This window comes from Spodoptera frugiperda, chromosome 31, assembly GCF_023101765.2.
Source record: "Spodoptera frugiperda isolate SF20-4 chromosome 31, AGI-APGP_CSIRO_Sfru_2.0, whole genome shotgun sequence".
Taxonomy (NCBI): domain Eukaryota; kingdom Metazoa; phylum Arthropoda; class Insecta; order Lepidoptera; family Noctuidae; genus Spodoptera; species Spodoptera frugiperda.
In genome coordinates, this window is record NC_064242.1 from 450,326 (window position 1) to 477,167 (window position 26,842).

General features: G+C 36.4%; 3 protein-coding genes across 6 annotated transcripts; 2 read left to right on the top strand and 1 right to left on the bottom strand.

The window, feature by feature from the left end:
• Positions 1-2,487: 2,487 nt before the first annotated feature.
• Positions 2,488-24,628, bottom strand: LOC118276422 (E3 ubiquitin-protein ligase Mdm2). 4 transcript variants are annotated; one of them, XM_035594721.2, is made up of 5 exons: positions 24,551-24,628; positions 20,199-20,261; positions 7,295-7,431; positions 6,393-6,584; positions 2,488-6,079 (listed from the first exon to the last, which is right to left on the bottom strand). In XM_035594721.2, the coding sequence occupies exons 1-5, from the start codon at positions 24,579-24,581 to the stop codon at positions 5,441-5,443; spliced, it is 1,062 nt and encodes a 353-aa protein (XP_035450614.2). In that variant the 5' UTR covers positions 24,582-24,628; the 3' UTR covers positions 2,488-5,440. The 4 variants fall into 4 exon arrangements, with proteins under 4 accessions (XP_035450614.2, XP_050563522.1, XP_035450616.1 ...); XM_050707565.1 differs by having other exon boundaries at positions 7,295-9,238; positions 24,551-24,569; XM_035594723.2 differs by lacking the exon at positions 24,551-24,628 and adding an exon at positions 21,974-22,209 and having other exon boundaries at positions 7,295-9,238.
• On the top strand, positions 23,038-26,820 carry LOC118276424 (ubiquitin-40S ribosomal protein S27a-like). The gene is made up of 4 exons (XM_035594725.2): positions 23,038-23,186; positions 25,028-25,162; positions 25,600-25,795; positions 26,594-26,820. Exons 2-4 carry the CDS (start codon positions 25,038-25,040, stop codon positions 26,741-26,743), a joined length of 471 nt encoding a protein of 156 aa, XP_035450618.1. The 5' UTR covers positions 23,038-23,186; positions 25,028-25,037; the 3' UTR covers positions 26,744-26,820.
• On the top strand, positions 23,040-24,532 carry LOC118276423 (ribosome biogenesis protein NSA2 homolog). The gene is made up of 2 exons (XM_035594724.2): positions 23,040-23,186; positions 23,558-24,532. The coding sequence occupies exon 2, from the start codon at positions 23,578-23,580 to the stop codon at positions 24,355-24,357; it is 780 nt and encodes a 259-aa protein (XP_035450617.1). The 5' UTR covers positions 23,040-23,186; positions 23,558-23,577; the 3' UTR covers positions 24,358-24,532.
• Positions 26,821-26,842: the final 22 nt, after the last annotated feature.

The following is a 26,842-nucleotide window of genomic DNA, read 5'->3' on the forward strand; positions in this document are numbered from 1 at the left end:
ACCTAACCTCACCTAACAAGAATGATATAAAAGTAAGCCATGACCAAAAGAAGGTTGGGAACCCCTGCATTAGTATTAATGTTCCCGCTCTGTCATCGGTCCCTGATTGCTTTAGGCAGTTGTCCCACCAACGGCGAGTGAACGACTAACTATCGGCTATTTTCTCGCTCAAGAAACGTACAATAGATATACTTTCCGTGTAAACAAAAGAGATGCATATACAAATAGTTGATCGCTGACTGTTCACACTGCCGGCGAGTGCTCGCTTCACTTGTTTGTTTTTGTTTTCACTCGTTTTCACTCGTTTCTAGTTCTAGCTCTACTCGTTACTCGTTCATCGTTGCCGGTGGGACAACTGCCTTACTCACCTATTAAGTAGTTGACTTCTAGGAACTGACTACTGAACGATGAGTTTTGAATCGATGACGGGAACCTATAATAAGGTATTGTATCTAGGACAGTCCAGTACCCTTAGTACGAATTTGCTTACATGTAAAGTAATCGAAATGAGAGCGCGTTCGGCGCTCTGATTGGCCGGCTGGAACAAACCAACCAATCGCAGCGCCGAATGCGCGTAAAGCAAACTCGGTACAGTTCATGAGTTTGAATTTCTTGGTAGTTACACGGAATTTGTTACTGTGGTGTGGAATTAGGACAAATATGTTAGTCGTGTTAGTTGTTGTGGTCATCAAAATAGGGAAAAATACTGGCGAAGTAAAACTGGTTGCTACCTCGACGTGACAAAGTACATGTGTGCTTGCGAGTTGCAAAACAGCTCACAATTACGCTAGCTCATTCATGGAAAAGCTAGCTGTAGACATGACAGTTGACACATACGTAAGATCGTAGAAAGTAGTCACACTCACTTATTTCCAATCAAATATCATAATATGTACTCTCAAATCAAATATCAATGAATGGAGTAATATCGTTCTTGCCTGGGGAATCGAACCGGAGGCCTAAAGATGAGGCCACTCTTTGTGTGATTCACAAATTATTGTTCCGGGTCTGTTAGCGTACCTATATGAATTTGAGTTTGTAAACGCACTCACGACAGGTGAAATAGTGATGGATCACATAATTGAACCAACGAAACAATGTAACCAAGAATTGTATTGTGAATCTGATTGAAAAAGAGTAACCTATGGAGTTTCTAGCTCGTTCCTTTCCATAGGAATCTACACTTTGGAATGAGCAAATAGTTTCACTACATTATTTGAAACTTGAACTAAGTTTAAAACAAAACTTGAAGTTTTGAACTTGGACTGACCGACAGACAGAAATTATTTTTAATATTCTAATATTTGCTTTAAGTAACGTTCTAAAGTGCCTTCCTGAAAATGAGTGAGGTATATTTTTATTTTAATAAAATTAAGGTCGGTAGTCACATTTATCATGATAACACACGCAGCCCACAGCCGGAAATTGAAGGCTTCATATTTATAAACAATAGATATGTACCAGCTTATATTATTAGGAACAAAGCAATAATTAATAGAAAATAAATACCTACGTATATGGCACGTAATGGCGATAAGAACTCTATTGTTGTTACCATTTGGGGATAGGCAGGTTAGTCATCAAACGTGCTATACGTATAAAGGTTGATAACCTTTAGATATCAACACCAGCAGAAGTTCCTTATCAGTACAAAATCTGAGATGTTATCTCTTCTTACTAAACATGAATATTTGCTTGAGTCAACCGGAACTATCACCTATCAAAACATGTCTGAAAAATATTTTTAATTCGATGCATTCGATACAAATGTTTATGCCATACGCTCAATAGATGGCGCTAAGAACATAAATCACTAGGTGTACCATTCTATTGTTTATGGCACATACCGTACGGGGAAACCTCTTATGACTTAATTTAAACTACATATTTGTTATCATCTTGGCTGACAATATACAAAAAATAAGCGAAATAGGCCCAGTTGTTCAAGCCAAAAAGTGCATTATTCTTTTTGAGTTAATTTGAACACTTTACCAATACGGCATTATAACAGCAAGGTGATCCCACAGAATTTAATACTTGATTAATTTCATTAGATATTTAGGTTGTTTGCAAAAATTTTTTTTCGGTTTTCGTTATAATATTCAACTAAATATTATACAACTGTATTATGTAACGTTTTTCATTATAATACATTATCTCCATATTTATATTTGTATGAATGTTGAAAACATTTTTCTGATTGCGTTGTCTTTGTCTAATGCAGTAAAAATCACGTGTTTTTTATTTTAACTATCAGTTAGAATTTTCTGCCGTTTAGTTTCTGTTTCAGAGTCCTTAGACTCTGAAAAAGGCAGAAAATTCAATAGAAAGTATGTGTAGCACTTCTGGTTAGAATTTTGTTCTATTTAAAGTTTACCATTGTTTATCTGTGAAACTACAGACTGCGCACTGTGAAAACTTAGTGCACAAATCGAAATAAATTTTAAGATACAAGGGGGTAGGGAGATATATCAAAAAAAGTCAAAGTTGCTGAAAAAAAAAGTTTTATTATTAATTCTTTTTTTCTTGTTATATCGAATAATCTTTTTCGATAACGTATATTTTCTTCATTTTTTTTTTCAAAGTGAATAAGTGATTACATGTTTGGAAACTTAAACAAAGAAATCGTAATCTAGATTCTGTACAAAATAATAGGAGATCTACAATTTAATAATAACTAATATCTTTTTTATTTTGAAATAAATCTTTAACTGTGTAACAAGAAATATCCTCTGTCCGGTAGGAAGGATGGTGGGTTAGATTTTAAAAGATCAATCGTATAATTACACGTAAGTAGGTATAAAATTGAATATCAATATATCTAGATTACCCTAAGCTAAATGTTGCAGGTTATAAACAGCGAAGTCGCGAAAACTCTGACTTGTCAGACTAACCATAGAATAAATATAAAGTAATGAAATATGCTGGAAATATACACCTTTTGACCACTAACATAATGAATGGGAGAAGCAACGATTACTCGGGAATTCCGCGACGATGAATAAAAGGTCCACTAAATAGTTGTCTATAAGGATACAAATGAATATTGTACATTGGTAACCAAACTATCGCATTACCTTCCCATTAAAAAAAAACTATAACATTTTTACGCATGTCTAAACATTTTACGATGAATTTATTTAATAATATGTGATTCTGACACGTACAACGTAATGTAACACGTATTACTTTACACGCAAGACCACGTTCAAAGAATTACACAACAGCCTAAAACACTTCATGATTCCCTCACATTTTTAATTGTTTTCTAAAAACCTATACACATGAAGTGTTCCAAAATATGTCAGCAACAAAACCTAAATTTAAAAATTTAACAATATAATCATCAAACATGTTTCTTTTTGGCATTAACACGAATGTAGCCGATATTGTTTATATAATTTTAGAAGATCCCTAACTAAAGTGAAAATATATTATCATCTGTTTCGGTGGATGACGTCTCTACCTATTTACAAATAGTATTTACATAACAGGAGCGGAGACTAACACTTTTATACATAGAACGTGTTCTACACATTAATAGCTCAGTAAATAAGGTATTTTTAACCTATTTACAGATTGGAAGACCGTATAGTTTGGGCCTAGTCTACATATATGTAATCCCTATGTAATGTAAACAGGAATTGTAAAACAGACTTGTTTGTAGTTTAATTTTTAGTGACCGACAGACGAACATACCTTCAGGTACCCAAGTCTATGATAAGACAAATACTTAATTTGATATTGTACCAAAGACTATGAGTCTCTACTAGTTAACAGTTTAGCTATTAATGTATGTAGAACATATGAATTTTAATAATAAAATATAATTAAATAATATTACAACTAAGTTTTTGCCGTGATTTTCTTATCTACTTTCTACTTACGATCCTACATTATCAGATTGTTATCACAAAGAGTTAAGGGCATTAATTGATAGCTCGAAGTTATACAAGATTGAGATCTCTTTAAATAAAAGTATATTAAATCACTTATTTTGTAACAATGAAAATTATTTTAAGGGGTTTAATATCTAGCTGACATTCTTGAGTATGTGAATGTGTTATACAAGTTTGTGTCTATATTTTTGTAGCTACATAACAGGAAACCAGCTGATCTGGAAATCATTGTGAGATGCATAAGTTGAGCAGTGAATGTTTTGTGGTTTAAAATCAACAACCCGCTTTTAGTGAGCATGTTGATTAATGGTACCATTTGCAAAGAACAATCTACCCAGCAGTGGAACATATGTTACAACGTGAATTTCATAAACTATAATTTTTTTTAGGAGTTCAACTAAACTTTAATATTTTAATTTAATTCAACATATAAAAAAGTAAATGTTATTATCTCCTTTACATAGTTTCTATAGATGGCGCCAGCCCTTAAATTGTACAATTTATATATTAATTGAGATTTCAAGTTCTCAATCTTATCTGTTATCTGTGTGAAATCACGCGATGAAGTGATAATTAATATTACACTGCCGCAAGACTCGAACAAATGGAAGATAAGGCGGCAATATACGGACCTCTTCCTTATAAAAAAATATGCTTGTATTTAAAGAAATCTCCATCTTATATAGAAGACTTATATCTAATTGGCGTCGTTTTGTAACACACACACAATCATACAAAAGTAGAGTAGAACGGAGTGAATAGGAATCGAGAGGAGAATGGAGACAGAGAGAAAGAAAGAGACACATTCCTCATAGCATCTATTCTCCCATCTTCTATCTCTAATCACCTCTCGATTCCTATTCACTCTGTTTTACTATGATGTCCGCACATAACGACGTGTTGGCCACACCTTAACAATTAATAATATCAATTATTTTTCCTAAATATATACACATGTCACACATAAGAATTTTCTACACAAGGCACTTTGCACTTGCCATATTAGGATCAGGGTGCAGTAAAACTGACAGGTAAATTAAAAACATATAATATTGTTGCCAGTAATATTGGTTGGGAAGAAAAAAGAAGAATAGCTAAGCATCTGTTACTTGAATTGTAACACTTTTCAGGTTTGTGTGACAACAGTATAATATCACAATAGTCAAGTAATCCAAGATATATTTTAATATTTAAAAATATACAAATAAGGCCACCATCAGCCATTATGTACAAACAACAGAACTCAATCATTCAATACTCACCTGAATTTGACCACCATTTCACTCATTCTTCCATTCGCTCAGCCATATCAACTTACAAAGTAATTCCCGGCTTTGTCACCTTCGAATCCTAACTAGCGACCTATGTGGACGATGTGAAAAATAGAAATTATATTAGAATTTTGTTTATCCTAATTCGTAAGTAGAGCTCATTTTTGGGGTAATCAATAATCAACAAGAGAAGATTGCACACGAAATGAATTGATATAGGGACCTAATGTAGAGTGGTTTGATTGAATCGTCCAGAGGCCGTGAACGCGCCTACATGACCACTGCCTTCAGCACGTTGCTGACCTTGCAGTTGCAGACCGGGCAGCGCTTGGCCTTGGCCCACACCTTGACAGCGCACTTATAACAGCAACAGATGTGCGCTATCCGCCCGTGCACGAACACCCCGGACTTGGGCTCCGATATACAAATCATACACAAGTTCTTAGTATCCTCCAACTTGTCCATCAGAGTGTTCGCTATCACCTTTTTAGTGATCTTTACGGGGAGTTTATCATCGATGGTGATCGCGGGATCGCTAACAGTTTTAACGAGTGGTCGCACGTCGATTTTCGTTTGGCCATCGTCGTCCGAATCTAGATCTGTGTCAGAATCAGTTCGCGATAGACGTTTGCGTTTGGTGCGTCTGTCGGCGGACTCGGCGCGCCGCTTACGGTACCTACGAACTATGCTATGGTCGGATTTAGCGTTACCAGACCCTCCCGCGCCCTCGCTGCCCTCACCGAAGTTGGGGTCCACCTCCTGGCTGGTGGGCACGTCCATCTCCTGGCTCATGGGCGAGTCCATTCCCGAGTCCTGTGACAGTGTGCGCGGTATCTCATCCGTTTTATCCGTGTCCGTGAGTCTGTTCCGTTTGCGTTTCGGTCTCGGCGGGAAGAAGTTTTTCCGAACCTGTAATGTTTGTCAAATCAATTACAATCTGTGCGTAGTAAAAAAAGTCAGGTGTAGAAAACAACATTTAATTAAACACTTTCAATTTGACGGATTTTTGTATGTTCAGGCTATTACGTCCCGTAACAACCGCCTTTTGCTCACCAGATTTCGCTAATATGGAAAGATTGTATTTGTCCAATCACTAGCCAATATTTTATTAGATTAACAGATATAACAGTCAAGATTATTAGCCATCTGGTGACCAAAACAGCTGTAGCCCTGATTGACTATCTACTCAAGGTGTTTCAAAACAATACTAGTGTGTATGTACCTGGAAGCACTTGTGGCAGTATCTATAGAGCGGGTTGTTGTTCTCGGCGCGGCACTGCGCGCAGTTCCAGTAGTCGTACAGGTCCATCTCGCTGTCGCTCTCGTGCGAGTCCGTGCGCTCCGAGTCCGCGAACTGCAGCTCGCCATCGTCGCCCACCGACACCTCGATCACCTTTGTCGCTATTATATCGTTCTGGAATCATCAACATTTCATATTAAACTACGTGTAAACAGAAACTTCAGATCTATGGCACTTTGTTGTTAAACTTTTTATAGTCAAAATTATTGTATAGCACAAACAATTCTTTAGAAAAATACCACGCTGGTACGTAAAGGTTCGCCTACCCCTTATTCGTGTGCTTTACTCAAACAAAATGTATTGTTTCTTTATTCTTTATTAACAATACGTTCAGTTTTGAAACAAATACATTTCGTAATCTGTGGTGTGGAGTGCCAATCTCCAAAAATAGGTAATAATAATAGTAATAGGTAATTGAAACTGAACGTAAAAAGTACGTTTGCGTTGGATTTACCGCCGAAATCAATAACCTAAAATTTGTAGATTAAGGATCCATATTTGTAATTAGTTGTGTGGTGTTTCTATCAAAAACTTGGATGGATCCCAGATTCTGGATTAAGAATCGTTATTAACACATTAAACTCTACGAGGGACACTGGTCACTGGTCACTGGCAGCCTTAGCGGAACATTTGCCTCCAACAGATTTTTGTGAGCAGTCTAGTCTAGTTCAAATACTCAAACGGCACTCAATTCTCGAGGCGCTTTCAAAAATAGTTGTCGCTACTAATTCCTAGCACAATAAAATATTTAAGTGCAACTAAAAATTAAGGGGTCCTAAGTCTTGATGTGAGCCGTTAATCTGTTATAGATAAATGTAACTCACGTCGCTGTTGGCAGAAGTATCGTTGTCGTCGACGGGGCCGATGTCCTCGGGCTCCGTCACCGGCTCGTACTCCACATCGCTAGCGTCGGTCGCATCGCTATCCGCCGCTTCCGTATCGCTCGTGTCGCGCGCAATATCTACAACACACATACTGTTCAGCGTCTGTACAACTACTGCCGTGCAGCCATCAAAACCTTGCCCCGGGCCCCGGGTCCGTCCATACGCCATGGCTGGCTACCTGTCCCTGTAACTGTTCTGTTCAATTCAAATTCTTTTCCCAAACATTTTTTTTTTCATTCTCAACCTTTTTTTTCTATACTTTTCCAGTGAATTCTCTTTTTGTTGTGTGCACATTTTTTTTTAGATTAGTGTTAATGTCTGTCTGTGTCTTAATTTTTTTTTCGATCTTGTCTTTCTCATTACTTTTTTTTGTGTCAATTACTGTTTTTCGCTTTCGTTTTGTATTTTTTTTAATCGCCAATTTAAACATATCTACATACATAGTATAATCTACACACTTACACACTAAAATACATGCAGATATGGCTGTGATAAAAGTAGAAAAATTCTGATAAATCGTGATAATATACATGACCGAAGCAGGCAGTATATATTTTGGTAAGTCCAAGCTGATTGTTCAAACATTTCGAAGAATAGCTGAGGATCGGGTGATAACATATACTGTTTTGTAGGCAAAGCACTGAGTAAGTATACATGAGAAATTTAACACATATTTGCCATCATCCATGATACAAGTATGAACGCGTCAAGCGTGACTAAAGCATTTAGCAATCGTGTGAAATCTGACAACCGCTAATAAGTCATATTTCAAATTCCCTAGAAACGTATTACGTTGCAAACACTCAGACATTTTTCCTACTGGTTACCACAACCATATTAATAATTTAAACACTAGAATTACACTAAAATCAATATTACAATCACACAAAAACATATTTCAAATTAGGGTTGTCACATAGGGATGCATTTATGGGCGTGCAATGATCAAACTTTTTTCATATTGATACTTACCTCGCGCATTTAGCAAAACGTGAAAATATAGAGAGGATATCGATAAGGGCAGCCATTATATAATATTGGCTTGTTATAAAGTCAATCAAGCATTTAGCACATACAAGTTAAGTCTCATTTTGGCTTAAGTTTGGTGGAAGCATGCGCCATTAAACTGCGCATCATCGCGCGATATTTACTCTGCATAAAACAAATGTTTGCTCAAGTGTCTGTCATTGTTTTGAAGTACGGCACTTGAGCCACAAGTTGTCTGAAGCCCTCCACTCTAAGTAGCATTAGTTATTTCCACGTACTGGGCGTTACCGATATATTACGAGTTTCCTTGATGTTTTCCTCCACCATCAAAGCTAATTATCCTGTTTTGAAACAACTCGCATCATCCAAGCTAAGAGAATGATCAAATAAAATAAATGTTATGAGCGAATGGAGAACCTGAATTTGAAATATGTTCATAATTACAGATAATAAACAAATACTAACAGAATATTGCAAGAGAAGTATAAAATAGGAGTATGATAATATCATGGTGACATCAGACGTGTACATTACAGGATTGTGTGCGTCACAAGTTTGGCGATGTTGACATTACATCGCCAAACATGTACCCGAGCGCACTAAGCATTCACAGACGCCAAAGTCATCGAATAAAGAACCTCCTTTGAAAAAGTCGGTTAAGAGATCAATCGACCTTCCCCACACGTCTGTGAACACTTCCACTCGGGCATTTCAATGCATCCCAATTACATCTCGTTAGATTGAACATTGCATGTCAGAAAGAGTTAAAGTAAATAAATTTCAGTGTAGTTTGGTGTGACATCGTATAACGATCATCAGTCATGTCTTCGGGTCCACTGGATCCGGTGACTACCCCGGGCATGGCTGCTGGGTCCACCAGTTGCAGTTCAGACACATCTGACAACCACCATTAACATGTTAATATTACTAGTAACTACTCAACACCATAATACTACAAACTATGGCAAACTACGTTTATTCTATTTTGCAAAAATATATAAAACATCAATCTATTTTTAGAAAAGACCAAATTATTTTTGTCTTTGTTCAAAAGCCAAAAATATCTTAAAAGTGGGCAGAAGTGTAGGTTATATTTGTGGCAAAAACCCACAGCATATTTATTAAACACTTTAGCACGTTAAGTACTTGTTAATTAGTTTTCTAAATAACTTTTAACTGTATATTGAAGCTTGGTAATTATCATTATTGTGTGAACGATGATGATGACATACTCTCATTCAAGTTTCACATGCAGATAAATTGCGTTGCATTCCAAGTTGGGCGTCCAATAGAGTATCATCTTATATTACACCTTTATGCATAATTTAAATTCTTAGTATCAAGTCATTCCTTTCTCCAAACAGAGGGATCGAACCTCTGATATATTAGTGGTTATAATTATGTAGTAGGATGGGATAATCAGGTTCATTATAATGGTAGTAATGCCATGAATATGTATGAAAAAAACCTTCTTGATCCCTCCACCATAGAATTAAGTGAATTAACTAAAACCTTTCTGGTGATCGGCTAAAAATTAAAGATTGTTAGCAGCATGGTTAGCTACTTCTATATGTAGACTTTAGTTCTTATTATTTTGCAATTAAGTTGGAAATCCATCAAGGATTTTTTTGTTTTGTTGGAGTATAAGCTTTTTGTCTTTATCTCTGTATACGGTTTTGTATCATTTCACTGTTATAATATCATGATTATTTATCTGAAGTAGCCTTAATATTTTAACAGGCGAAGAAAAAATTAAGAGATGAAATCTAGCGGAAAGTTTTTCCAGACCAAAATGCATTTTAAGCCATGATGTCATGGAAAATTATGCTCAGAATTTCCCGCAGTACTTGTTGATGCAACCAATAAATATATGATGGTTAGATAAGGATATCAATGTAGATCAGTATGCATGCGGTGACGTCACACGGCCCACGGACGGACAGTGACTAGTGACTCATTTCAACATGTTTAGAGTCTTGTTCAAACTTGTCGTTGCATAGAACAAGGCCGTTGACATTGCAGTTTTTGGTACACCACCATATTTGCGGCTCACGTCGGAAAAACGTGACGTTTTTGTCACGACACGACTCTGGCCATTTACAGTTCTTGTTAAAAACAAGCAGCTACATGTTTTTTGTCTATCAGAGGTAGGAATATTGTTGCATTATTTTTTATGGTAATAATTCATTAGTTTCTTTTAACTCTGTTGGTTTGAATTAAAATTTCTATAAAGTCAAAAACAATATCCACCTGTTCTAAAACTTGATTTTTATTTTATAAACTGCTTTTTATTCCAGTTTATAACGGTATCTCAATGCTATGATTTTTAATCATTCGTAGATTTTTTTAGAATAGATTTGCAACACTTTAACAGATCGACGGCCCCTACGTAAACTATCGAAACTACAAAAAAGCCATTTTCATTTTATTGCACTAATAGTATGTGGAGATAAAGATCTATTATTATATATATAAATTATGTTCCAATTGTATACCTACAACTATTTTTCAATCGAACAGAATCGTAACTGCATAAAATGAACACATTAAAACATCGAACCTGCCGTTTTCGATGATATACGCGGTCAGCGTTGCGCGAGCGAGACACGAAACTGCCTGTTTCGTCAGTGTTCCCCGAAATGTGAGTGAGGACGCACGTGTATTTTGAGGTTAGGATTACGTTATTGTTTTTTTTTACTTTTAATTCAAAATGAATAGGAGAGGTATACACATGGTAAATATAATATACTATCGAAAGTGGTAGATTCGATACTGTTCTAGTACAAAGAGCAAATTTGTACTGTCGAATCCACCACATTCGATAGTATTCCTTGGTATTTAAACTGAGCAATTTATCGAAAGTGACACATTCGATACTTTTCTCTGCTATGAACACATCGAATGTACCACTTTCGATACTTTACTACGGCAAAGTAATAGATTGTCCTACAATTTCGATAGATATAATATGTTTGTCTTGGATTTTCAGCATCTCCTGTGCGATGTCAATTCACCGACGAAGAGTGGAAATATTTAAATGATATTTACAAAGAAACTGATGCGGTTGACGGGGATTTTCTGTATAACGATTCTGAAATCGTTCCATCTCCTAAATCTGTCCAAGATTTTTATTGTCCAACAAACCAAACCTTTTTTTACATTTGATGGGTAGACGTTTGGCCGCTATCTCACCTGATGGTAAGTGATGATGCGGCCTACGGTGGAGCACGTCTGCCCATAAGCAACCTATTCACTCGGGCCTTGAAGACACCCAGGTTATACCCATCAGGAAACACAGACTCCGGCAAGGAGTTCCACTCCCTAGCAGTTCGCACAAGGAAGTTTGAAGCGAAGCGCTTCGTGCGAGTGGGTGGGATATCTACGATGAAGCGGTGACGCTTCGCCGATTGTTTTGTGGTTCGATGATGAAAAGGACTAGGGGGAATCAAGTTGTGCAATTCCCCCACACACTCTTCGAAATGTATCCGGTAATAAACGGAAAGGCCTGCAACCTTACGCCTGTGTTCGAGGCTTTGAAACCGGGCCTCCACAAGCGCATCATCGTTGATGAGCTTCTTGGCACGCCTTTCGATTTGTTCTGGCGCATTTTGCTGGTATTTAGCCTAGCCGTCCCAAAGGTGAGAACAGTACTCCATACAAGACCGAACCTGCGCTTGGTACAGGCTCAGTAGCTGTTCCGATGTGAAATACCGTCTCACCCTCCAGAGGATGCCCAACTTCCTACCAGCCAGATGCGCCTTCGACTTTATACAACGTGTAACAAAAAGGGGGTATACATATCAATTGCACGGTTTCTAGATAACATAACAAACGATACGGGAAGGGTTTTTAAACTCATGTTTTCATGGTACCATGTTATGAATTTTTTCCAATCGCGCCGACGCGCGAATCAAAATTAGGTAGACAGGTACCTATGGTAGGTGATCAGATTGACAGAAAAAATGTTTCGTAATATTAGCGAGTGATCCCTGCAGGGTTGTGACACGTTTGTATGATTTGAAATCAAGAACTATGCGATACCAAGTATTTGGTACTAATTTTTTTTAAACATATTTTTTGCTGAAACTTTGTCTAGAGATTCTATTCAACCTGTATTCATCAGGGCTTCTTGATGTATATGGGTATTTTGTTACACCTTGTATACGAGCCGAAGTTTAGGGTAGGCGATAGAGTTACACCCAGAAGCTCAAGATGATCCGATATTGGAACGGATACATCTCGGAAAGTAGGAGTCAGCGGAAATTGGCTCCGTTTGGCAGAGAATAGACACGCCTGGGTTTTGGTAGCATTGACCTTGACCAAGTTGGCGTCACCCCAATCGGAGACCGCCTTTAAGGAGGAGTTCAACCATTCGACCATGGATTCTCTTAGAGACTGGATCTGTGTTCCGCTAGTCCGCGCATCGGACACATACCTTTCAACAACTGTGCTGTCATCTGCATACCCAAATTCGTCGTTGATTTGCAGCAAAAAGAGCGTTGCTGAAAGTACTGTCCCCTGAGGACTCCGGCATTGATTCTAAATTGGTCAGACGAGCAGCCATCAATGACTACTCGGATTGACCGACCCCTAAGGAAGTCAGCAATCCATATGCACAGAACAGCGGGAAGTCCATATGCAGGAAGCTTGCCGATAAGGCTGTCGTGCCAAACCCTGTCAAAGGCCTTCGATATATCGAGTGAGACCGCTAATGCCTCCCCGTGCTTCTCGATGGCCTCGCTCCAAATGTGGGTGGCATACGCAAGAAGGGGACCTTCTGTGAATCGGTTGCGGCGAAACCCATACTGCTGATCGCTGAGGAGGTCGTTACCTTCAAGGTATGCCAGGAGCCTGTTGTTAAGTACACGTTCCGACGTGACTGAGATTGGTCGGTAATTGTTAGGGTCGGCACGACTACCTTTTTGGGCACAGGCTGCACGTTGGCCTGCTTCCATGCAACCGGCACTTGACCAGTCTCAGGCGCACAGGTTTTTAAAACCACGGCTGAGATTCCGTCGGGTCCACTGGCCTTGTTCACGTCAAGATTACGCAACGTCTTATATACCTCCTTCAATCGGATGCGAATTTTTGACATATTCGTCTCGCAAACTCTATGGAGAGAAGGAGGCAAAGCGCCACCAGTATCAAGACGTGAAGATTCCGCAAATAGAGAAGCAAACAGGTTTATTTTCTCTACCGCGGTGTGTGCCAGCGTCCCGTTAGGCCCCAGGAGAGGTGAGAGTGAAGGGCGGCAGAAGTTCGATTCAACTTTAGTGCAAAACCGTGCAATTACTAAGTTTTTAAGTTCTTTATTTTTTAATGTAAATTGCTTGATTAACAATATTTGATTGATTTTCTTCATTTGTCACTAATTCCCCAGAAAAATAGCAGTAAAAGCTTGACATAAATAAATAGTTGGAAGGTATCTCATATCGAAACTAGTCTTATGTTACCTTGACTTGAGCAATGTAACAATGAATACAATCGAAAGTACCACATTCAATAGTTTACTAGAGATACTTGTCGTGGAAAAGTATCGAAATGGGCACATTCGATAGTAGATTAAATTTTTTTGTCATAGAACACTATCGAAACTGGCACATTCGATAAAAAAGTAACCAGAAGTAACTAAGAAAAGTATCGAGTGTGTAATATTAGAAAAAGTATGATAATTATGAAAAACTACAGTAGATAGTATAAAACACTAATATTTTCCACGTTAGATATACTGGTAATATTGAATATACGAATTTCATGTTTAACAAAAATCTAAATCGAAACTTAGAATCGCTCTCCTGTAAAGTAGAGGTTTTGCAGTTTCGATAGTTTACGTAGGGGCCGTCGAGATGTCCACTTTATATTGACAAAACTTTATATTACTTAATATTTAAAAAAAGTTAATATTTAAAAGATCCATAGAAAAGAACAATTGGCATTCAATGACTTAGGATCTAAACATTCAGATACCAACAAATATTTTCATTGTAGATCTGTAGATATATTATATAATAACAGAAGCTCTCACAGACCTCAAAAACAAAAAAATGTAGACATGGACCTAACAAATGGTCTAAGGTCAATGACTAGCCAATCTCTTTAAAAAGGAATGCACTTCCGCGGTCCGCCTCTATTTCAGCACTATTTTTAGAGATAGACAATTAAATAGACGTTACATTCGCATAGACATGAAAACTCAAAATTAGTAATGCTAGATACAAGTTTAGACTTGTTCGTACAAGTAGGATTGCTCGCTAGTGACTAATGCCACAAACTTGTTGTATTTGTAAGGGCTTCTGTTGTTTATGAGGAAGTAAACGGAAGGGGAGATCCCCTAGCACAAAGGGTTGGGGCCTATTATTAGAATAGGTTTATTGTTTATTGTTATCATTACACGGGATGTAAGCCAGGATGTTATTAATTGTTTGTGTTGGATTAGGTTTTTTTTTATGGTAAGCAATCGCCGCCGCCCATGGACACTTGAAACACCAGAGGCATTACAAGTGCGTTGCCGGCCTTTTGGGGGTTAGGAATTTAAGGATTGTTGGGGAATCGGGGATTGGGAAGATTGGGAAGGGGGGAATTGGGTCAGGAAGGTTCATAGTCTTGCATATTAATTCATTATGTATCTGCCTTAGACAGTAATATAGGGGTTGTTTGTTTGTTTTCAATGTTGTATGATGGCTGATACTAAAGACATCGAACATTGTAGATGCCATAACATATGATTTATTTATACTGTTAGATTGTTGTTTTTTTTTGTTGTCTTTACTCTCCGTCGCTTGTTTTTTTTATACATATGTGAAATAGCTTTGGTTTTGCTGACAGTTTGAGCTAAAAGCCAGTATTAAACTATACCTATAATATTTTGATAGGTGTTTTATAAATAGTGCTGGCTATTAAATCTCAGTGAAGAGCAGTATGCATGATTAATGAGTATTATAGGTATTCAAAGTACTCATATCATAAAATACTCATGTTTATGAATATGCAAATACTTCTCACAATGGCGTCTCAAGATTCTTGTGAGGACGTCATTTTAGATAAACTTCGACTTGTGGAATAACTACTTAGGTATAAGTAGGATTGGTATGTACTTTACATGGGCGACAGCTCATCAAAGTATCCTTATCTACCAATCAATTTTCAACCTTATTGCTATAGTTTTAAGGTCGAAATTCGTTTCGAAGAAGTTTAGGGTAGGTTGATGTGCTTTTTGCCTGTTGGTTGGTTAGGTAGGAATTCATCTCTTGGTGCTTTATACAAGGTGTAACAAAATAAACGCATGCCTTTGCACATACTGGTTCAGATTGAAACACTTTTATTTTTGCACTTGATAAAAGAAAAAATTGTCTTGTTAAAACTATAGAAAATGCTAACATTATTTTCAAAAGTGCTATGTTACTTATGTTATATTATTACTTATGTTATGCAATAAACCAGTGTCAATAAGATTAAGTGTTTATTTTGTTACACCTTGTGTGAATATTTCCTATAGTGGTACGGGTACTCACAACTTTTTAATTTACAAACTTACACACCAACTATTCTTCATCCTGCTTCTAATTAAAAAATAAACATTATTTTAAGAAGACATTATAATATAAGAATAATAAATTAAATGTATAAATAAATAAAGTAAGTATTAAGCAAAAATGTAGTTAGTAAAAATAAATTTAGAAAGTGCCCTAAACTCAAATACCGCCTATAAAATACCTGTCTTGACTTGAAATTGGACCAAAATAAAATAAAACGTCCTCTACATATTGAAGCCTGGTCACAAATGGCAATCGTTATCGGAAACCACCATTTATATGACCCACGAACAGAGATAAAACAAACGATTATGTGCGATAACATAACACCAATCGATAATCGATATCAAAGGGGAAATACAGGTGTGATGGTATCGATGTAGAGTAATTAATTTTGATAAAAATATATTGTTTTCCAAAATTATCAAGTCGGACATGTTCGAACAAGTCGCGGTGGCAGGTCAGTGAATGCTGACGATGACGCGGTGAGAAAGAAGCGTGAAGCGTGAAGGAAATATTTTTGGACGGCTGTAAGAAACGCATTTTATGTTGGTACTTATTATTTAAATCTGTCTACTTCTTCGGGGAATAAAACGTGGCTTTACTTATGCGAGAAATGAAAAAGATACTTATATCGTAATCACAGAGGTTTAATATGCATACTTGTGAAAATGTTTTTTTAATCAACTGTTCTAGTTGATGTATTTGACTATCTCATAGCATAGCATATTCGCATCGCATAGTAGTAATGCTATAACGAATTGATTATTAGGTAAGTTGCATAATACAAACTTCATGTCTGAAGATTTCTTCCTCAAACATAAAGTTTGGATATATTTCTTCATGGAAATGGCTAAAAGGAAGGAATGTCATACCTAAAAAAAGTAGTATCGAATTTTAAACTGCCATAAAATCTCAGTAAAGGAAGGTCTTGAGACAGTAATTTCAAAATGCAATGAAGAGAACAGAGCGGGTTTTATGCAACATACCTACATTACCTACTGATTTTATTTGGGCATTTTCAAAATCGTTTAAGAAAGGTACGCAAGTGTGGGAGACTCATGCTTCGGCACGAATGGGCCGGCTCGACTGGAGTGATACCACGGTTTCACAGGAAACCGACGTGAAACAACGTGTTTCGTCGTGTGCATGTTCGTTACCGGAGGTCCAATTACCCCCGTTCCAATCGCCGATTCCCCAACCACCCCTAAATTCCTAAGCCCCAAAAGGCCGGTAACGCACTTGTAAGGGCGCGTTCACATATAACGTCCGTTTTAACAGGATCCGTTTTAACAAATCCGTCGCTACTGGAGATAGTATTCACACAGGATTTATAGGATCCTTTTTAACGGATCCGTTGCTACTGGAGGAACGCGTCTGCTGTTTCAGGTGTCCATGGACGACGGCGATTGCTTATCATCAGGTGATCCGCCTGCTCGTTTACCGGCTTATACCATAAAAAAACGCAAAAGGCAAGCTGTACCTACTAGATATTTGCACAAACCTGCAGCTATCAGCTGCATTACATAGAACTAAGTTAGAACGTATACTAATATCCAAAACTCTCCATTCCGTAGCTACTTTAACATACCAACTTTTCCTATAATAAATATGCCAAAACATCAGCCCACGACTATAATGCGTGGGCGATACGAAGGAACGTGATAGATGGAAGAATAACATAAGTATTGGATATAAGAATGCAATGTCAAGTTGATAACAATATTAAAACTTTAGTAATCCTATTGTGTGATAAATGGAATATGAAACAATGGCCTGTCGCCTTATACACTCTTAACCTTTGAAGGATCAAAGTGCAGGATTACAAAGGATATAGGCAGAGGTGGCGGCACAAAGAAAACGTGTATTTGGTGTAAAACAACCATTCCCAAGTTGTTTTACCAATGGAGTTATGAGGACGAGCTCAAAAAAGCTTAGCTAACAACACCACCTCTGATTCTTTGCCATTAGTTACTGAGATTTTCTAAAATCTTTTTACCCAACTGCGAGAAATGGGTTTAGTTACAAAACCCATCTCTCGGTAGATTTCGCATTAATCAACCACATCTAACTAAACTTATTTAGATGTACGCCTAGGGTTCCCAACTATACTGTTAAAAACAGTATTATACTGTTTTTCACTAAATTATACTTTTTACTGTTGAACAATAATAAAGTATACAAAATACTGTTTTCAAAATGCTTAACACTACACAGTGTTAAATGTTAGACGCTCACACATATTTTTTTTTAATTTAGTCAGGGGCGGTCAATAAAACAATAAAAAAATTAGAAGGAAATAATGTTACTATCTTAGATGTTTATAACATTATGACTGGTTTAAAGACTGAGCTCATCCAAAGAAAAAATGATAAGTATTTTGGCCATGAAACAAAAAGGGTATTAAAATCTTTTTCAGAGTCCTCCCAAGAAATTTTTAAAATAACTATTAATAACTTCATACTTTTTATTGATAAGGCAATTTTATATTTAGAGAAATGGTTTGATTTCAATCAGACTAATTGGCTTTCTTTGATTAGCTGTTTGTCATTAAAGTCTTTGATCACATTTGATCATTTTGAGAAAATTATAGATAATCTAAATTTGTATAAACTGAATATTGCTATGGATGATTTATATTCAGAATTAACAAAGTTCAGAGTAATTTATGAAAAATTATTAGAAGACAAAGATTTTCTCGAAATGAGTACTGGCCAAAAGTGGAGTCATTTATTATTAAACACTTCAGAAGAATTTAAAAATATTACTAAAATTGTCTCATATCTACTTTCTGTTCCCGCTACCTCAGCATTTACAGAAAGAGTTTTTTCTGTAATGAATGCAAAGTGGCGGGAAGACAGAAATAGATCATCATTAAATTTAATTAAAAATGAGCTCCTCATTTATTTTAATTTTAGTTTTGATTGTCGTGAGGCCTACGAAGCTTTTAAAAATTATTCTAAATTGATAAGTTGTGCGAGAAGCACTAAAAAGTATGTCTTTAAAACAATAAAAAAATAAAATACTGTTAATTTTTCTAAAATACTGTTTACTTTCCTTCTCAGACCTAAATATACTTTATTTCTTGTAAAAAAAGTTGGCAACCCTATGTACGCCCCTATTGCAAGGTGAATATTTAACATACTTATTTCTGCATAAACGATTTAAAAAAGGTAAAGTACCTACATATGTGACATTATGTTTGTGTATCTGTGTTTTAAAACGGAATAGATATAAAAACACCGCAAAAATACATTTATCACAATTTCGCGATAAATGCGCTAATTGCCGCCAAATTAGATGATTGGACGTCCGCGTCGATTTCCCAAAAACATCGAAAGTCGTTCTTTCTTTGTTCGATAGCGAATAAAAGAAAGGAATAGCTATAATCTTTATAATCTTTTGTCATAGATTAAAAATGATTGTTTCGTACAGGTTTAGACTTGAACATGGAACATGAAATCTATAAACACAAAGAGATCATCACACCTGATTTTATTTTTTCTTCAAAGCAGGAGGCAGCTTGTTGGTAATAAACTTATTTATATGTACTATGTATTGACTGACCATCTTCATAAGCTTAAGTCTAGTAAGCAAAGGTACTTTCTTTCAACACTATCTAACGATAAACATGTCAAGAGTACTCTGTCAAGAAAGAAGTTACTTAGAAGAATTTATGTATTAAAACCATATGTACTTATGTCCGCAGACATAGGACTAAAAAATATCGAAGTTTTGGTTAAAAATATTAATATATAGAATCTGATTATATTAAAACAGTATTAAAAATACATACTTATTGCAAAATATTCAATGGTTATAAACGAAAGTGATGAATACTACAAAACTACACACTGACTTACATACATTACAATACATAAATATAATAACTAGACTATGTAATATGTATAACAAATTACTACACAAATATCTAATTACATACATAAACAACACAAGAAAACACAACAGATCAATAAACACATGCACAACAAAAACTGGGACAATCGCAAGACCAGTCATTTAAAAAAAAATATTGTAGTACAGTCAACTGAACATTTATGGCAACATCATAATATAAAAAGAAAAAAGACAAAGAAGCTAAGAATACTAGCTTTTTTTGGTAAAGAGTGCAGACTAGCATTTTATCTTTTTCCTAATCATGTTTAACTACTAACTACCAATGCAGTACTTACTGGATACAAAAATTATGATTTTAAAAACCTCCCAAACATATCATATCTGGTTGTAGAAGTTTATGCAATTGTTTTTTTATTTGTCGCCATAGATATCCAGTGGACTGTACTAGCTACAGTGGCAAAACTTACCGGTTTCCTTCCCTTGTATGCTGAACACCGTTTCTGTAGAACACCGTCTGCTCCATGAATGATCTGCAAGGTTTTATTTTCAGATTAAATCCAATGCCAAACTGAAGATATTTGGAAAAGTTACCTTTGTCTCATTTCAAAACAGAGAGGTTTGGCAGCATAAAGATTTCTTCCATGTCATTAAAGGGGATCATAGTAATAGTTGTAAAATGCAGGTGCAGTAATATGTACAATCAAATTGTCCACTCAAACTTTGGTAGTTCTTTCTTCAAAAGACCATTACATATAGAATAAACTTGTATGGTTCCTCCAATGGTAACTGGTAACTACTACTTAAAACTTGTTTCATCTCAGAGTAATCAGATAAGAAATGCTGAACTCATTTTTCAATAGCTTTTATTTTAATGTTCCATTTCCATTTTGCATTCCATTTGCAAACTGAACATCATAAATGCATTGCATACTGCACAGTTGGGGCGGTGGCTGGGACATAAGCTGCCTGGAGCAACTCTTTGTGTGATCCACAAATGGTTGTTTCGGGTCTGGATGTCATGTGTGTGGGAACTTCTATGTTTGTAAACATACCCGAGACAGGAGATCATAGTGTGGGGCAATTTAATAAAAAGATTAGTCCTCTGCGGAATAAAAGGGAGACTTATGAACAAAGATAAAAACTATATCAATGGACCTGTGAAAGCAGTAACATAAAGATACTAAGTAAGTATAGATAAAGCAAGTTCATGCCCTGTATTGTTGCAGATTATTTCATTCCATCTTCACACAAAGGGAAGCAATATACAACAGGACATACATAGTTACATTTGTATGTAAGTTACTGTGTAATACTACTATGTAACAAGGTCTGCTTTTATTGGTTTGATATTACCTAACTGATATGAAAATAAAAAAATAAAGGGTTTTCTTATTTGATAAACAGTTTTCTTTAACAAAAATACAGGTACATAATATATGAAAACTAGTTTAATATTTCATAGTAGAAAAGTATTTTAAATAATGTATATTATATTGGTTATAATTGGAAATCAAAAACATATTTATTGAAAAAGGTTTAATAAGAATTTATTTATTTTTTAGGTACATTACAGCAATAAGGATTTTGTTCTTATCATGTTCCTTTAAAATAAATGTACTTTAGAAGCAAAAGGATGCATGGAGCAGTAATTTATCAAGTGATAAACACTGGATAAATATCTAGACAGCTTAATAATTGTGATAAGATGCATAATACTCCTTATTGTTGGCATTATATAACAATAAATTGTTGTTTTTTTATCTCTGCATTAAAATAACAACATTTAAAAAATATAATTTCCCGCTCTTTTCCTAATCAAATAATTTATCAACTATTCAATTATCGCAAGTCCAACTGCGGGCAAGGATCGGCATCGGTTATTTTATCAATATATCGCACAATACAACTAAATTCGTTATCATCAAACCAAACCACCTTGGTCAGAAGTTGACGCAACTTTTTATACTACGAATCTACAATCAAGCAGAAGTTTAACCTCATTTGGTATGCTAATGTTATTTGACAGGATTGTACTTACGCACAATGCTTATGAATGAAGTCCAAATAGACTGATGCCGGTTAAAACACGCCTCCCATTTCAAGATAATATCCCCTAGTAACTAATTAAGGTATTTAGTACACACTACATACACTGGGCTATCATATTTTATCCTTAATTTGCACTTTCCACACGCCGAAGTATATGATTTTCCGTAAATTGACATTCACAATCAACACTCACCTGAAGAGAAGGTTGCTGTTGTGTTCATAATAATAAGCTTGTATGGCGTTCGGTTGTTTACCGAATAGGTTTAATTTTGTTCCTCAGTAGTGCTTTAATGTTTTCATAACACAAATTTAAGCCAGATAGCCTGGCGTTTCCTAAAAATAAGATTTATTAATGGTTAGGACAACTTCGTTACGCGCTAAGAAAGTTTACTTTACTTTACTATTATTACTTAAGCCAAATGTTGCCAGTCAAAAAATAAGTAACGTCACATGCCACCTCATTTTAAATTTTATCCTGGGTGTGCCATGCTCGTAAAATAAATAAAAATTATAATATTAGTATGTATTTTAAAAACTTTAAAAAGTTGTGTTAGTTGCGATATGCCTATATAATTAATTTATATAAGTCTAATAGTAAAATGGTGGGATGAAAAGTTTAATTTTTTTTTAAATTGCGCAGTGGGTGTCGTATTGCGTATGGCGTAGACTGTACAGATAAATCGTATTAGAATAAGATGTGCAAGAACAAGACTTAATGTCCTGTCCTGTACCACCTCCATATAACCGAACTATAAAAAAGGAAAAAAGGTGTATATACCAGTTTCATGTGAATGTGGTCTCTGAGTAATTTTATTTCATCAGTTACTAATCCTTTCTCTTTCATTTCAGCATTTCTTTTACTCAGGCATCTAAGCCCACTTTTATTTTACTTTTACTAAGCCCATTTATTATTTTACTTTTCATCTCATTAAACAACCGATCTGTTTAACTTATTATTATTTAACTTTTATTACTGTTTAACTTTTTCGTGGGGTCGTGTCTCGTGTCACGTTCGCATGCTATGACGTTACGCATCGGTTTTATCGCTGCTATACGTATTTAATTCAATAGTCCATCATTCAGATTTAATGTTATCAAACAAAAAATAATGAGATGTTAGCAGTACGGTACGGCACCGGCCACGACGAGGCATCAGGTACATACAACACACCATAAATATGTATTATTTTTTTCTTTTATGTAGGTAACACTTTCAAGCTTAAAATGCAAGATGCCAATCATTGCTATACGACAAAATACCGTTACCCATAAAAAATACCAATTGTAAGCCTTTTGTGTCTACTCTTTTATTTAGTAGTACAATAGCCAGCTTTTTTCCTGCTGTCAATACCAGTCCCCACAAACAACTTCGTTTCCTTTTCCATGTGGCATGGTGTCGGCGTAAGGTGAGTTTGTCAATCTTGTGAAATAAATTTCAATTTAATGCGCAATATTAGATTAGATTGTGATTCTAAAGTACGCGTACGTATAACTATTTAATTATTGTTTGAAAGAAAGAATATTTAATTGTTTTTCGTTGTAAAGTGAACTTGAATCGTGGTGATATACAAGCACGTGTATATCGGTGTTGGATTGAAGTACTGAAGTGGAATTATAAAGACTGGTGTTAATTCTACGCACCAGCAACGCATTTAACCATTAATTTGGTTGAAATTTGTGCGTAAATTCAGTTCCCGTACCCCAAACATAGTGAAAACAAGTATCGGAGAGGTTAGGTTTGTGAAGAAACCTTTTGATTTTGATAATTTTGTTGTAGTTGCCGAATAAGCAACCACAATGCCGCAGAACGAATATATCGAACGCCACCAAAAGCTATACGGTAGGAGGCTCGATTATGAAGAGCGGAAGAGAAAGCGCGAGGCGCGTGAGCCTCACAAGCGTGCTGAGAAGGCTCGCAAGCTGCGCGGTATCAAGGCCAAGATCTATAACAAGGAGCGCCGCAATGAAAAGATTCAGATGAAAAAGAAAATCAAAGCACATGAGGAAAAGAATGTCAAACAAAACACTGAGAAGGTGGCAGAGGGTGCACTGCCCGTGTACCTTCTGGACAGAGATGTGCAGTCCCGGGCTAAGGTACTGTCTAACATGATCAAACAGAAACGTAAAGAAAAGGCTGGAAAATGGGACGTACCTATACCCAAAGTCAGGGCACAGGCTGACGCAGAAGTATTCAAAGTACTTAAGTCAGGAAAGACAAAAAGAAAAGCATGGAAACGTATGGTCACTAAAGTCACATTTGTAGGAGAAAACTTCACACGTAAACCTCCAAAGTTTGAGAGATTCATCAGACCTATGGCACTTCGGTTCAAGAAAGCTCATGTCACACATCCCGAGTTGAAAGCAACATTTTGTTTACCAATTATCGGGGTGAAGAAGAACCCAAGCTCACAGATGTACACAAGTCTGGGAGTGATAACGAAGGGTACAGTTATTGAAATCAACATTTCCGAACTTGGTCTGGTGACACAGGCCGGTAAGGTTGTGTGGGGAAAATATGCACAAGTCACCAACAATCCAGAGAATGATGGCTGCATCAACGCTGTACTCTTAGTTTAATGTTTAATTAAGTTAAATTTTTAACACCTGACAACTACACAGCTATAAAAGCTGATTGAAACTAACAATGTTAATGTGTCTTTGATTTGAATGTACAAGACAATGCTTGTAATGTTACAGATATAATTTATTGTACTTTCTTGGCCGGTCAATAAATGTATACTGTAAAATACAATGTGTTTGTTTCACTCACCCATTCTAGGTCTTGCAGTTTCACACAACATGTTCGCAACGATTAGCTGAACTGTAGCACTGTATTACTTGATAGTCTTTAAACAAATGAATACATTTAGTGCTTAGAGACTATTTATATGAACTGTGTATAATCTGGTCCATACTTGTCTATTGTTGTTATTTACTGATTTCACTGTAGTACTCAGTGTAGTTGGGTCTACGCTACACATTGCGTAGTATCCGCGCACAATCAGTGCACAGCGGAACTTGTTTCCTACATATATTTTGTCCTTGAACTTCCCGCGACAGACCGCGGTCAAGTTTAAGGCGACTGACATCTAGATGACTAGAAATCAGAACTTAAAATTTATTTTGTGTACTTAGGTACTTATCAACTGAATATTTTTACTTTAATTCTAGCGTAGGTGCTTACTATTAGGCAATTGAGTGTATGGTAGGCATTTTATTTATGAGGTCCTATTTCCTTTGTGCACAGGTGAGCCAAGATGCAGATTTTCGTCAAAACCCTCACGGGTAAGACCATCACTCTTGAGGTCGAGCCCTCTGATACCATCGAGAATGTGAAAGCCAAGATCCAGGATAAGGAGGGAATCCCTCCAGACCAGCAGAGGTAAGTTTGTATACTAACGTTCCCTGAAGGAATAGACAAAAATATTTGAAGACAGATCTATTTTTTGCCAGTTAAGTTATAAGTCCCAGTTGACTGGTGGTGAACCTATTGTGTTAGAACAGTTCATGCAACTACCTAAAGTTCAAAATCAAAGCTATAACAGACAAGATAATATCTATTTATTTTGTAGATTCTGATTTTAGCTACTGATTTTTACCATGCCACCAATGATACCTAAGTACCTAGTATGTTGAGCTCATGGATTAGCGTATAATACGCATGCATGCAGTAATTGTTACAATAACGATAAACGTTACAAACCGTTTGGGTGTATTTAGAATAAATAACTCCAACAAAAAATTATCAACGCAAATATTTAATATTTTTTTGAGATTTTAGCAATAGAAGCCTAAAACCAACAATTTTGCCTTCTCCAGGTTGATCTTCGCGGGTAAGCAACTGGAAGATGGCCGCACCCTCTCAGACTACAACATCCAGAAGGAGTCGACGCTCCACTTGGTGCTCCGCCTGCGTGGTGGTGCCAAGAAGCGCAAGAAGAAGAATTACTCTACTCCCAAGAAGATCAAGCACAAGAAGAAGAAGGTCAAGCTAGCCGTACTTCGGTTCTACAAGGTGAGTTTACAACTTACAGAATAAGACAAACATCACATAGTCATAATCGAGTGATTCTTATAGCTTTTTTATTCGAGAGAATTTTAATCATGGGCTAAAGCCGATTGCTTTTACGACAAAATCTGCGCGTCATAACAAACAGTTGTCTTTTTCCACGGCACTTGCGATGACTCAAATATTTCCCATTAGCATCTCAAGTATTCCATTGATAACTCACGAGTTATTCTCGAACACGCAGCGACGTGTTCGCCATAATGTAAGGAAAACGCGGGCTACTTAGCAAGTCAGCAAATAAAAGGAGCATTTCAAACAACTGCCGGGAATGCAATAAAAGGACGACGAGAGTGGAATACTCGAGACAGGTCGCGACTTGAGGCCTATTGATTTGTTTGTATTTTGAAATGACTCAGGGGTAGGCAGACCTGTTAGGACTTGTGTGTGAATCACGCTGGGTGGACAGCGTGACGGTGGGAACCGGTCGAACAATGCGCTGTTTATGTTGCGATCGATGATGCAACAGTTTATGTTGGGCATAACTAAACACGCGAGATTGTGATCTGCATTGAATTGTAAAAGTATTTGGATAGCAGCTTTTTTATTTTAATAAGTTACACTTAGATCTGGTAAAGCAAGTTGACATGAGAATAGACAATCCTCTCTTAGCTTACCTCCCGTCCAAAGAATATTCATACACTTACACTAAAAACTCCCAGTAGTTTCGGCTGTTTGTTGTCCAAGCTTCATTACTAATTTTTTTTTACAAAATTACTAATGATAAAATTCAATTTGTATTTCCAGGTTGACGAGAACGGCAAGATCCACCGTTTGAGGCGAGAGTGCACGGGCGAGCAGTGCGGCGCCGGTGTGTTCATGGCCGTGATGGAGGACCGTCACTACTGCGGCAAGTGCCACAGTACCATGGTCTTCAAGGACGACGATAGACCTTAAGCTAGAATAAGACCTTAATGCTCAGACTGCTGTGTATGATGGATTTGTAATAAATCTTGACACAGTGTCCGAGTTAACTCCTAGTTTCATTTTATTTTT